At 37.7% G+C, this 13724-nt stretch overlaps 1 protein-coding gene across 1 annotated transcript in view; it reads left to right on the forward strand.

Annotated features, from left to right (window-relative positions):
- Nucleotides 1–12878, forward strand: part of LOC107189142 (BAI1-associated protein 3) — a gene marked incomplete at its 5' end in the record, with an annotated part of 165721 nt that extends 152843 nt beyond the window's left edge. The window contains 4 exons of the mRNA XM_015577617.1: nt 5448–5664; nt 5755–5829; nt 11273–11386; nt 12648–12878. Coding sequence (XP_015433103.1) covers nt 5448–5664; nt 5755–5829; nt 11273–11386; nt 12648–12878 — 637 coding nt within the window. The remainder of the gene's footprint in view (nt 1–5447; nt 5665–5754; nt 5830–11272; nt 11387–12647) is intronic.
- Nucleotides 12879–13724: the final 846 nt, after the last annotated feature.

Genomic DNA, 13724 nt, shown 5'->3' on the forward strand with positions numbered 1-13724 from the left:
CCACAACTTCGTTAAAAAACATCCATTTTGGATGCAGTTTGGCTTGTTTTGAAGACACAGAATCATTATTTCTGAAATACATGCAAAATTCCGAACACTGTTGTCTATGAAGAACATCCGTTCTCAAATATGAACAAAATTTTATAATTTGAAGGCCCTCTGTATAAGGGAAGATTTTACCCCTTGGGCTGGGCACCGAGGTCAATAAAATCGAAAGGAAGGGTCAAAATGTAGAAGGTTCCAGCTTCAATTTGCCTTTGATTTAAACAAATTCTGACGAATATTAACAATGTTATGGAACATTGAATTTCAATAATTTTTCACTAGTGAACAAGTGAGGCGATACTTTTGAACAGAACTGTACTTCTAGCACCTCTTAGCACCTCAGTCTTCAAGAAATATATAAAGCAATGTCCAAGGATCAAAATATATCAAAAGTAAAGGGGTGCTTTGGGGTGCGAAAAAGTAATTCAGTGTTTTATACTTGATTTAAAAAAAACACTGTATTCAAATTGTTATTTTATCAAAACCACACACAAAAGTGAAATAAACAAGGTGTCAAATTACTCTACATACGATCCTCTATATCCTACGTATGTCGTTATTGCACTTCTTTAACACTATACTTGTAATAAATCACTTTATTCATATAGGTTTCTTGGCATTTTCTTCGAGTACAAAAATTGTTGTCATTCAAGTCTCAATTTTTTGCTAAATACTGCTGTTTTCCGGTCAAATACCTCACTGTGCGTCGTGGCAAGCCCGGGCGCCCGATGCTCTCAGTGCTAGGCGCCATTTGGACAGGCCTGCGCTACGGATTACAAGGTGGTTTCGAGAGACCCAGCTCCCGTAACGTTAGTCGACCTCATGAGGCCAGACCTCGAGGTAAACTTAAGCATATAAAACACACAACACGGGCACTGACAACCGAAAAATAATACATAATGTGATCGGACAAAAATGGAGCAATTATTTTATTATCTGTGATCGTTAATTCGCTGGAAATTATATATTATAGGTAAAATGTACACAAAAACTTCACTACAGCCAGCATTCAATTCCCGCGCTACCGTTATCTGCACGGAAGACACGCCCCTTGCTCACACGATTTCTTACACACGTGCGCGTATCCTACTCTGTCGCCCAGCACGCCCAGGCCGGAACACGGATACGGTGTCGCGTTTAACACGCATATCTTATCAGAGAAAGCGAAATGTATATAATACTATTTTAATAATGTTTTTATTGGTGCAATGAATACTTTTGGAATAAATATTCATGGCGATTTCATTGCTCTTTGTCTCGCGGATCACACATAATGGGTAAAAGATGCTAGCTAGACATTTGTCACTAAAATATGTCACGATTTATTAACTTTTTCACATAATACCTTAATACTTTATTACGCTGCATGTTTAGGAGAATCGATTTATGTAAAACAAAAAGTATTTTTATTCCATAGTATTTTAATACCATTAATAAAAGAACATAATTAACTTTGAGAACTCAAAAGATTCTTCACCTACGGAAAAACTGTGACTGCTCAGTAATAGCCCTCTCCATACTAAAAAACTTCTAAGAATACACTTTCCTGATATCTCTAAAAATAACTGGGATAATTAACATATCCGACAAGTGCGTATATCCAGCCCACCCTACATGCGACTGCGTCGCTCAATTGAACAGCCGAGTGGTGGGGAAAGCGCTCGGGTTAGGTCACCGATTCTTGCACGGTTCCTAAATATTTAGCCCTGTACAGCCCCGACTCGTGCGGGAATCGAATGTCTGCTGTATCTCGAATTATAATAAGGTGTTTCTTTTGGTACTGTTTCTCACATTTTATGTTGGTGATCTAGAATCTTCTTTTTTAGTATCATAAACAAGAAATACACATTATGAGTGCATTAGAGTGCTTCCTACATACAAATCTTTTACATGCCTGACATTTAACGTATGTTGTACTATTAATATATTAATACACATCTTACATCGTCCTCGTTTTGACGATGAGAATGATGTTTGAACATTTGTGTCATTTATTCACATAATCAATTTGAATAAACATTAAAAAACTATTCAGATAATGGCACGCATAATAATTAGAGTTGAGTATTATTCGAACAATTTGAAATAAACGGTTATCTTAGATCATTAGGTGAATAAATTCTTTTGAATATTTATGTAATAATGGACTTCGACTCCAATATCGTACCTTAGAAATTCGTTTCTATTTATGATAAATGACAACTTCCAAATGATTTAGTCAAAATTTTAAATGAATTTATTTTTCATATTTTTTATGCTACCTTCCTAATCTGCTCTTGCTATGTAGCGTTAGTATATTCTCTCCAGAGATAGAGGAAGAGAGAGTAACGATGCGTCACTGCAGTAAACGCAAGACAATTTGTGGCAAAGTAACGAAGCATAACCTAACATAACATGTGCAACGCGAGTATCACCCTAATGCGCCATAGTCCAGACGAACTAGACTTCGAAACCCCCATTTTAAAAAATAACTTCAAGTAGATATATTTTTACATGAAAATGTTCGGAGTCATTCGAAATGAAATGTATACGTTTGAGGCTCATGAAAAGTTGGGGGACATTGTTAAACGAATTCGAAAAAATTTGAGGAAGATGTTTTTCGCTTGTAGAAGGAAATGTAAAGATTTTAAAGAAAAAGAGGTCAAATAGAAAATTCAGGTATTAGAAATACCTACAAAGTGAGATACAGTACGTTAAGATGGGTTCACACGTCAAGTTGCAAAAGGATTGAAACAGTCGACATAGGCTGTTTCTTTCGTTGTTTAATACTTGAAGAGAGACCATAGAGGTTTCAAATTTTAAGAGAATATGGTCTTCATTACGGTTAAGAAGTGTGCCAAATTTCAGCGTTAAATATTTGTTCGTTTTTACAAAAAGTCATTTATTTATTCGAAAAGGGTCTTCGGAGAAGTTAATTTCTACATCTTTGGCAAGTCGGACAGCAACCAGAGGCTGTATTTTTCACAGCTGGAGAGTTGTACTATCACGTACACTTCCAGATGAAGTGAATTTTTTAAATAACCACCCAAATATGTTTCCAAAGTATGGGTATCAGCGGTATACATCAAACGAGCACTGAGTGAGAATGCTCGCTCGCTCCTGTTCGCTCGTCCTCGTTCGCTTGGTGAGTACGCGGCTTTAGGTCGCGCAATGCTCACACTTAATCATCGAACCGTTACGCGATCCTTACAAATGCAACCAAAATTAAGCACACATTGATCTAAAATTAAATTTGTATTTACTCAAGTTATTGCTTACTTTGTCACAATGACTTAACTCGTCGCTTATTCATGTATGCTATTTTGAATAATATAAATAACATTGATGAGAAAGATTCGCTATAAAACTGAGATAAATCTGAAAGTTGCACATTTTTTAAATTGAAAAAACAGAACTTGTTTTGTACGACTTACATGTGTAAGTCGCATGTATATTTAGCATTTAAACACCACCTATACTTAATAAACAAAACGAATCAATTTAAAATATAAAAAATCAAAGAAGTAAAAATTTTGGGTTTACATTCGCTTTTTTTTTAAATTGGCCACGCTATTTATTAATACCTCGTCGAGATACCCCAAATGAAATAAAAATCATTGTTTTACGGTCATTTGTTGCAGAGAAAACCTAAATTTTTCCAACTTTGCCAGATATAACGCACGAGGTCAATTTCAAGGTCTCGAACTCATTCGCACGGCCAGCTCTCCCCACTCCGCTCCACTCTCTTAATGTTGAAATGTGACGCTACAGTGATTTAAAAAAATAAAATTATCTCGGCTCTTAGTTAAGATAGAGTGGAATATTTTATTTTGAAATATGTAGAAACATAGCAGCTATCGAATGGCCTATACAGCAATTCGATACAGTCGAAATTGAAGGTATTCAAATTGTTTACGTGAAAAAAGATACCCATACTTTGGAAACACATTTGGGTGGTTTAATTTAAAAATTCACTTCATGTGGAAGTGTACATGATAGTACAACTCTCCTGCTGTAAAAAATACACCCTCTGGTTGCTGTCCGACTTGCCAAAAATGTAGAAATTAACTTTTCCGAATACTCTTTTTGGATAAATAAATGACTTTTTATAAAAACGAATACATATTTAATCGTGAAATTTGTCACAGTTCTTAACCGTAATGAAGACCATATTCTCTTAAACTTTCAAACCTCTATGGTCTCCCTTCGAGTATTAAAGAACTGAAGAAACAGCCTATTTCGACAGTTTTAATTCTTTTGCAACTTGACGTGTAAACCCATTTTAACGTACTATATCTCACTTTATAGGTATTTCTAATGCCTAAGTTTCTTATTTGACCTCTTTTTCTGAAAAATCTTTACGTTTCCTTCTACAAACGAAAAACATGTTTCTCAAATCTTTTCGGATTTCTTAACAATGTTCCCCAACTTTTCATGAGTCTCAAACGTATACATTTCATTTCTAATGACTTTCCAAACATTTTCATGTAAAAGGATAGCTACTTAAAGTTATTTTTTGAAAGAAGTCTAATTCGACTCGATTACCACGCGTGGTTGATATGGCACACGCCAGAGGTGGACCGAGCTTCTTAGCACTCGCGGTGACCGAGATGCGCGTCGAGAGGAAGGAGGGTGTTGTCTCCGAAAATCGGCCTAAACAAGCAATTAATTCCCAAGCCTGCTCTAGACGTTTCTCCTCGGAGCCCTCCTATTTTCCACTGATGGTATTTGCATCTCTTGTTGGGCATGGAGATGCCGATCCCATATTAAGTCATTAATATCTATTTTTCTGTTTTTACTATGTATTGATGATTTGGAACGAATTAAACGAATTGTATCTGGACATATTTTGTTTCCCGCGTGATCGAAATATATAAGGAAATAGAAAAAAGAGTCAAGGCAAATGTTGTTTGAAAAATTTTTTCAAACCGAACAAATACTGGAATGGTTAAATACAGAACGTGAACAGTCCCAGTTCATTAATTAATTTTTCATCATGAATTCGCAATATTTCATATTATTATTAGACTGCGTATGTGATGAACTTTTCAATAGGGTTAATAAACTTTTGATTTTATTCTTACCTCGATGAGATCTTTAAGAAAGCTAAGACGCATCTGTTTTTACTTCTGTGTCTTATCAGTTATTCCATGAAATGTTGGTTCGCATAGATATCTGCAGTCTAATTCAAAAGTATGTTAACACTCATATGGAAAATTCATTTTTTCTCTCTGCATATGTGTTAATGTCATTTTTAATAACATTGCATGTACTGATTATTTAATGTTTCATTAATCCTACAAAATATCAATTTAGCAACATGTTCTATACTACGAGGTCATACAATTATTATGGTTCTCGTAATTGTTATTCTAATGTAAAAATAATATTAAACACGACTGAGGTAAAAGCATCATTTATAGAATGAAGGAGAACCTGCCGCAGTCTGACCACAAAACTTTGGCGACTTGCAAGTATTACGAGTGGTTCAGACCAGCTGTCGACAAATGGTTGGATCTGGCGAAACTGAAAGCATTTCAACGTGTACAAAAGTCGACTGAACTCGATCAAATCTGCGCCGGTGAATACATAGTGAAACATTGCACGTCCGCGATTGATGTCACAGCGTGCTTCTATCAGGTACATCGAAAAAAGACAATACTTTAAGAAAAAAGTTATACAAATTCTTCAAGATATCGTAAAATTGAACGCTCTAATAAATGTTTACAGATCAAAGAATTCTGGAAAAAGTTGGCATGGCCAGATGTTCCGGGATCATACAATTCGGTTTTGAAAGTTGTCGACGTGAGTACGAAGCTTTAATATTCATTTAATACAATTTAATATACATATCGATGAAATAGAAACAATATTTTCAAAATTATCAACGTAGTATTCGTCAACCTAATGAACCGAAAACCTGCATTATGTACTAGAGACTAGAGCAGGCCTGTCCAACTTCTGGCCCGCGGGTCATTTCCCCAGACGACGCGGTCCCCACCATCACTCAGTCCATACCCCACTACTCGCTTGCGCTCCGATGCGATCGTGGGGCAAGAGGTACGTGCGGGTAGGAATTTCTGGAGCGTCAGAAGTGGGGACAGTCAGAGCATGTACACACGCTTTCTTTTCTCTATATCGTCGGGCTTCTTGTGGATATGGAGGGGGGTCATTCCCCTCGGCTGAAAGAGCAAGCCGGTAGGGGCGATTATCGATTTTGGCCCGCGGGCCAGAAGTTGGACAGGCCTGTACTAGAGGAAAAGTGAGTAGCCCCGGATACTAAAATGAAACAAAAACGATGTACAGGGTGTCCCAAAAATGTCCTCCGACCTGGAAATGGGGCACTCGGGGGGTGAATTGGAACAACTTTTTCGTTAGCAACAATGTAATCTGACACTTCGTTACGGAGATATTAACGAAAAACTGCGACCAATCAAAGCGCGAGTTTGCCAGCCGAGTTCCCGCGCTAGCGGTGGCTACGCGCTACGCTTGTACTACGAAACTCCAAACAAGTAGGTCAGCATGCATCGCAGGAAACTGCGTATAATAGCAAATAAAAAAGACGTAACAAATAAAATCATACTCTTTATCATCTGACATTTGTTATTTAAAGAGATAAATGAATGAAACGTAAATGTAGGCAAATTATGTGTAACGTAAAAAGACGAATGCACATTTACTTTTTTGTAAATTCCTTTTTAGGAATTTGCAAATTTCCTTTTCAAATAACGTGTGAACGAAAAGGTAATTTAACAGAGAATGAACGAGAAGTGATCGTAGTTCGGTAGTGGTATAAAAATTCGTAGCTTAATAACGGTCAACAATGTTACTGACAATGAATAAGTTTCTTCAAATAGCCCGAAGAAACATTTAGATACAGAAACTTGCAGAATTATCGCCGAAAATAAGTCATAGCTTCCGTTAAATTAAAAAAATAATAATCAGCAATAAATTGAATAGAATTCACCCTTTCGGAAATTCACCTGCAGTTTGCAAACCTGTGTCACTAGGTCACTGAACCAATCCTGGTCATCGACTGCCGAAACGGTTTATGGCAGGGTATCGCCCAGTTCGCAGGTGATCGCAGGTATACCTCACCAGCCGAAGTTAACGGTTGTAACGTCAAGTGCGTCCTGGTTATTCCACTGAATACGTACTCACTTCACTGTACGACCACTAACACTGATCAACCGACACAATCACTTAATGTATTTTTAATCCAACGTGTTGTTCCTGCGTTAGGAAAACTCGTGTTCCCGAAAAGTGCCGATTGTTTTCAATTTATCAGATGTTCTACGTTGCCAAACATTTGCACAGCAGCAGTCGCATATCCGTTATTCTGTACGTACCACTAGAACATTGCGTAATACTCCTGTGAACTGTACATCTCTGTCGCCCAATTGCTAACCGACTGACAGAATTTTTCCGAAAGGGCTTCCCCTACCCCCAAGTAGTTTCCCATCGTTACATTGTGAGTTCACTCCCACCACGACAAGATTTAGGTAAAAAGAAACGAACGGTTCTAGGATAATACGTGCTTTGCAGAAGTGCAAGGAAAGAACTGTCGTGCAGTTTCACCAAGGCGCTTAGCCTGTTAAGTTATTGCCAGGGTACCTACTGCTTCGAGACAGAAAACATACATCACGTGCATCGGCTTGAAAATGTCCGAAATAAAGAGGACTACCAATGTGCCCGTTGCTTCCAGTTGGAGTACAAGTACAATGCACATTGTTTTCCTCGAAGAGCAGGGAAAAAAATTCACCGACACGTGTGAGTTGACGCTGCTTGGTCCCGTCCGACCACCTTTGTAGAGGCCGGAGCGGACTTGTCGGTTATTTATGGCTCAATTTCATCGGCCTTGTAGCAGCCGTGAACTCACAACAGAATTGACAATCGCCAATTTCATTACAACTCTGTGAAATTGTAGTTCTCATGAAAATATTTCATACGTATTTTTTTTAGTATTCCGTCAAATATCTCGGAAATTATTAGAAATATAAAAACAACGTAGAACATCTGATAAATTGAAAACAATCGGCACTTTTCGGGACCACGAGTTTTTCTAACGCAGGAACAACACGTTGGATTAAATATACATTAAGTGATTGTGTCGGGTGATCAATGTTAGTGGTCGTGCAGTGAAGTGAGTACGTATTCGGTGGAATAACCAGGACGCACTTGACGTTACAACCGTTATCTTCGGCTGATGAGGTATACCTGCGATCACCTGCGAACTGGGCGATACCCTGCCATAAACCGTTTCGGCAGTCGATGACCAGGATCGGTTCAGTGACCTAGTGACACAGGTTTGCAAACTGTATGTGAATTTTTTAACGGAAGCTATGACTTATTTTCGGCGATAATTCTGCAAGTTTCTGTACCTAAATGTTTCTTCGGGCTATTTGAAGAAACTTATTCATTATCAGTAACATTGTTGACCTTTATTAAACTACGAATTTTTATGCCAATACCGAACCACGATCACTTCTCGTTCATTCTTTGTTACATTACCTTTTCGTTCACACGTTATTTGGAAAGGAAATTTACAAATTCGTAAAAAGTACATGTGCATTCGTCTTTTTACGTTACATATAATTTGCCTAGATTTACGTTTCATTCATTAATCTCTTTAAATAACAAACGGCAGATGATTTTATTTGTTACGTCTTGTTTATTTGCTGTTATACGCAGTTTCCTGCGATGCATGCTGACCTACTTGTTTGGAGCTTCGTAGTACAAGCGTAGCGCGTAGCCACCGCTAGCGCGGGAACTCGGCTGGCAAACTCGCGCTCTGATTGGTCGCGGTTTTTCGTTAATATTTCGTAAACGAAGCCTCAGTTTAAATTTTGGCTAAGGAAAAAGTTGTTCCAATTCACCCCCCGAGTGCCCCATTTCCGGGTCGGAGGACATTTTTGGGACACCCTGTATACGCGTACAATAGCGTGAGAACTTTTCCTGCGTTAGGTCTGTGGTATGTACACATGCAATTGTGTAATATTTCCGTTGGAATCGGGTTTAAATTGCTAAAGGGACGAGTGCGATAACATAAGAATTCCAAAAATTCTATCATGGTCAGGTCTGGCTTATGTAGGCGTGCAATAGCGCGAGAACTTTCCGTTGGAGCCGGGTTTGGTCTGCGATACGTAAGAGTACAATTCCGTTATCAACGACATTTCCGTTCGATCCGTGAGTCAGAATCGGCCTAGTATAGCTACTAGCAAGTCAAAATGACTTGCCAATACACTTTTACAAGGATGATTAAAATGTTATAAATATACGTTTCCTCAGATCGTCTTTAACTTTTATTACAATACAACATTAAAGAAATCAGTTAATTTATAAATTTGTAAATTTTCAAAAGCTTGCCATATTTACCGATCGAGCGAAAAAGATATGTGTTCATCGTTGGTAGTTCTAGTGTTAAACTTTCACGGCTATTTACAACCATTAAGAATTACACAGTGTAACCTACTAAATACACTAATGTATGCAAGGAACTCTCTTCTACTTTTCAAGATTAAATTAAACTTTCTAGCGTTTTTAGTTTTTACGTATACGTCATTTTTAACCCAAATCGGGTGCTTTTACAAAAGCTCATGTTTTTCCAAAACTGAGGAGGAATGAGAAATTCTGCTTCCGGATTCGTCATCTGGACCGGGAACTCTAGAAGGATCTCCCAATGGATATTGTAGATCAGAAAAAAGTTTTAATTTGTTGCACAGTGTAATCAGACGTAATCTAGTGTCCCTCATAATGGTGAACGATCTCAATTACTCGAAAAATATAACAACGAGTATAATGTAACAGTTTCGCACGAAATAATATTCCTGCGTACGTACAAACACCGCTGCTCATAAGTATTAGGCAATCTGGTCTATACGAAGAAAATGTGATATTTCGTAAAACTTATATACCGGGTGCCTTAATATCTCCGTTAGGATTGAAGAGAAAAGAATATGTTAAAGAGGAAAGTTATACTGTTCAAGGAGGCAAATATGTTGATATTAAAAATTTTCTGATTGTTGTTGTTTCTAAGGTCTTTTGAGGGTCATCGATGGTTTTTTAATTGGCACTATATATTTTTAACTTCATAATGATGTAGCTGATGTCAAGACGAGTTCAACGATGTGATATACTATGATCTTCAAATGATCTGGGACTACAAAATTTCTAAAAAGAGGTGGACAACTGCGATCTAAAAATCGGTCTTTGTAAAGTCGAACAACTTCTCGAAGACACTGACGGCTTTCGTGATAAATAGAAACAAGATCGATCTGTCCTTCCTTTGAGTAACGCATCGTTGCACGGTATGTCGATAAACTCAAACAGTACCGCAATAATTCGGTGACAATAACAGACTAGACGTGGGTATCTGTAGTTTGTTGACAATCATGTTTATTTACGTTCAGAGATCACTTTGCGTCAATGGTATACGCGTTATACCTAAACGGTATACGTAATGTCTTAAGAAACCGAATTTCCGTTGATAAAACGGAGTAGTAAAGCTATACCTACTTATGAGTCGAATGTCAGTTGAAGGTCATAACATAAACATCGTTTGATTTGTCTTGGCATATATATTATAATGTTAAAAATATACGGTGCCACTTAAATTCCATCGGTGACGTTTAAGACATTAATAATCAGAAAATTTTGTATACCATCATATTTGTCTCCTTGAACATTACAACTTTTTTCTGTAATATGTTTTTCTATCATCAATCCTAACAAAGATATTTAGGTCTTATAAGTACTTTTCGTGAATCACCCGATATTTCAGGTGACTTTTATTACTTTATGTGTAATAGTATAAAGGTTGTCCATCGAGCTTCAATAACCCCTAAACAATATTTATTTTAGACTATCAGCAATTTCGTATTGCCTTATAATATAGAAAATATGAGTATGATAGTGGTGGTTGCATTAACTAATTTAGTATAATAAGCAACACATATTGTATATCATACGGCGCAGATAGCTTACACATAACAAATTCCAGTAGTGGTCCAACATAGGCGATATAGCAAATCCTCGATGAGTGCTTAAAGACTCCTCGGCACGGAATACTAAATGTTTCATAAACTAATGGCCTCATAACTACACCTCAATAAAAAGTGAACGTTACACCTGGCGACCTCTCCTTGTCAATGTTTCTATCAAACAAATTTCTTGAGCTTCGTAAAAACTTGCAATTTGTGTTGATATATTATTGGTATATCATATTAATCATTTCTCTCGTGTATTCTAGGCGATATGCAGTTCAGCGTCATGCTACGCGGAGATCACCCACCAGAAACTATCCGAAAGTGGTTATTACGAGGAGCAGACCCCTTATAAGACTACAGACGAGGTAATCGCTCAGGTAGAGACCGCTTTGCATTTGTATGACATTACATTGCTTAGCAAACTAGCTGTAGGGCTATCCCTGGACACACGTTGCCGCGGAAATGGACGACGTTTCTTTTTTAAACACGCTTGAACCTTGCACTGAGCTTGGCATAAACATAGTATCGTAGACGCAACTGATTATGCGAATGACGCAAGCGAATGATCCACAGCATAAAAGCAGCTTACAAACGTGACTGACTACAGGCAAGCCATTCAATTCTAGCGATGCACACGATATTATTAATATCATTCCTCTACTTCTAGTGTATTTTTTTACATCTATCTATGTTTAGACACACAGAAAGGGAATAGTGTTTAGCATTAGTCACGATAGCGTTATGTTACAAGCTACTTCACTGAATTACAGTGAACTCCACACGAGGTAGCTACTTCTAAGGTCCGTAGAGTAGTTCTTTGGTGGCACCAAATTTGACGGCATATAAGCTTTAGAGGACAAATATATAAAAGTTTTAAGTCAAAAATATGGAAAGTCATGGACAAACCTGCCCGTTCTCTAAAGGTTAAGATAAAGCCAAGCGCTAAGCTGATTCGTCGAACGAGACAGACACTGCAAGCAAATTGAAGTGTAAAACTCGGGCGATCCATTTTTGTTCAGCAACTGTAACAAAGTATGTAAAGACTGGTGTGCGAAAATTGAAATTTTTATAATTACCGTTCTGTCTTTATGAAAATATGTTTAACAGATATTACGATATTTTCCTGGTGAAAATGAGTCCAAACACGGCATAAATTAGGACTACTTAAAAAAAATATAACTATCTTTGCTTATATGCAAACGTATGTACACATTAGAAGTCAGGTATCAAAATAGTCCAATTAAGACCGTGTTTAGGATCATTTTTATCAGGAAGATTTTCTCAGGCTGTTAGAAATAATCTCGTCAGCGTGAAATTAAAATTACAGAAATTTTGCTTTCTACTTCATGATCTTAAGGTTCAACATTCTCGAATGATTCAGTGGTGTTTGAATAATATCGTGAAGAATTTTACAAAATTGCTATGCTACCAAATACATACTGCAGCAAAAATGTAACTGTACAATTTAAGATTGGTCACGGTACCTATTCAATTTCCCGATTTCATTAGATTATGTGAATCTTAGCTCATTTATTGCATCTAAGGTCTGACAATAAGAGACGGAGAATATTTCTTACATAAAACATATGATACACAATGTCGTCGTTCGATCCGTGATGTTATAATTTCATTTGATAGATGTGCGTAGCCATCAATGGTCTCGAGTACGTCCGTAGATGGCTAATGGATTTAGGAGAGGAACTCCAGGTTGAGAAACTTCTATTGGCGTTGGAAAGTCAAGCGGGTGATTTGGCTCGGGTACAACGGCGGACTGCTTTGAAATCCCCGCTGGAACAAACTCCGGCACAAATGTTGCTTTTCATAAACCAGATTGTCTCAAGAATCGGTACCAAGGTCAGTGTCGCCTAAAAAATTTGAATACATAGAAATAAAATATTCCACAATTACGACCACCTCCCCAGGGGCCTAAATATGTCTACATTGGGGGATAGAAGAAAGTCTGGCGACTATCATTTCTCTGTAAAATTTTAAACCATATTATTCACAATCTTCCTTTATTGTATCTGATAAAACCTATTGCGTACCCACGCTCTGTACGCAATCGAGAGACTTTTCGGATTAATTACTTCAGAAGTGATATAAAGTTTAGGGACCCCTTGACCAGAATATGCAATTGTACCAACAATATTTCGGTTAACGACGACTTTTTTTCTGGTTCTATCAACATCTTCAAACATTCATTGAAAGTTAAAGGTGCAACATACGTCGCCGATACGGAGGGGAGTAGGCGGTGCCGACTCAGTCGGTATGCCAGGGGTCGGTTGCCAAAGAATGAGCCAGAGTTCAGGCTGGATATCCACCCTTTATTTGTCTCAATGGGTGCCTCGGGAGACTATGTACAATTATCGGTGACGCGGGTTTATGTACAGTGTCCGACAGTGACTAGAGATACGGAACTTACTGCAGTGAGCGCGATGCGAATAGATCGCGAATACAACGGTGTAAGCGAGGTACGAAATATAATACAGAGAAGTTAATAGATCGCGAATGCTGAGGTGTAAGCAAAATAAGGAATATAAGACAGCGGTGTGAATAGTTCGTGGATACAGCGTGTAAGCGAGACACGGAATAAAATACAGCGATGCAAATAGATCGTGAATATAGCGGTGTAAGTGAGATACGGAATATAATACGGAGATGCGAATAGATCGCGAATACAGCGGTGCAAGTAATATACGAAATATAATACGGAGA

This window comes from Dufourea novaeangliae, unplaced genomic scaffold (genome assembly GCF_001272555.1).
Source record: "Dufourea novaeangliae isolate 0120121106 unplaced genomic scaffold, ASM127255v1 scaffold150, whole genome shotgun sequence".
NCBI lineage: Eukaryota > Metazoa > Arthropoda > Insecta > Hymenoptera > Halictidae > Dufourea > Dufourea novaeangliae.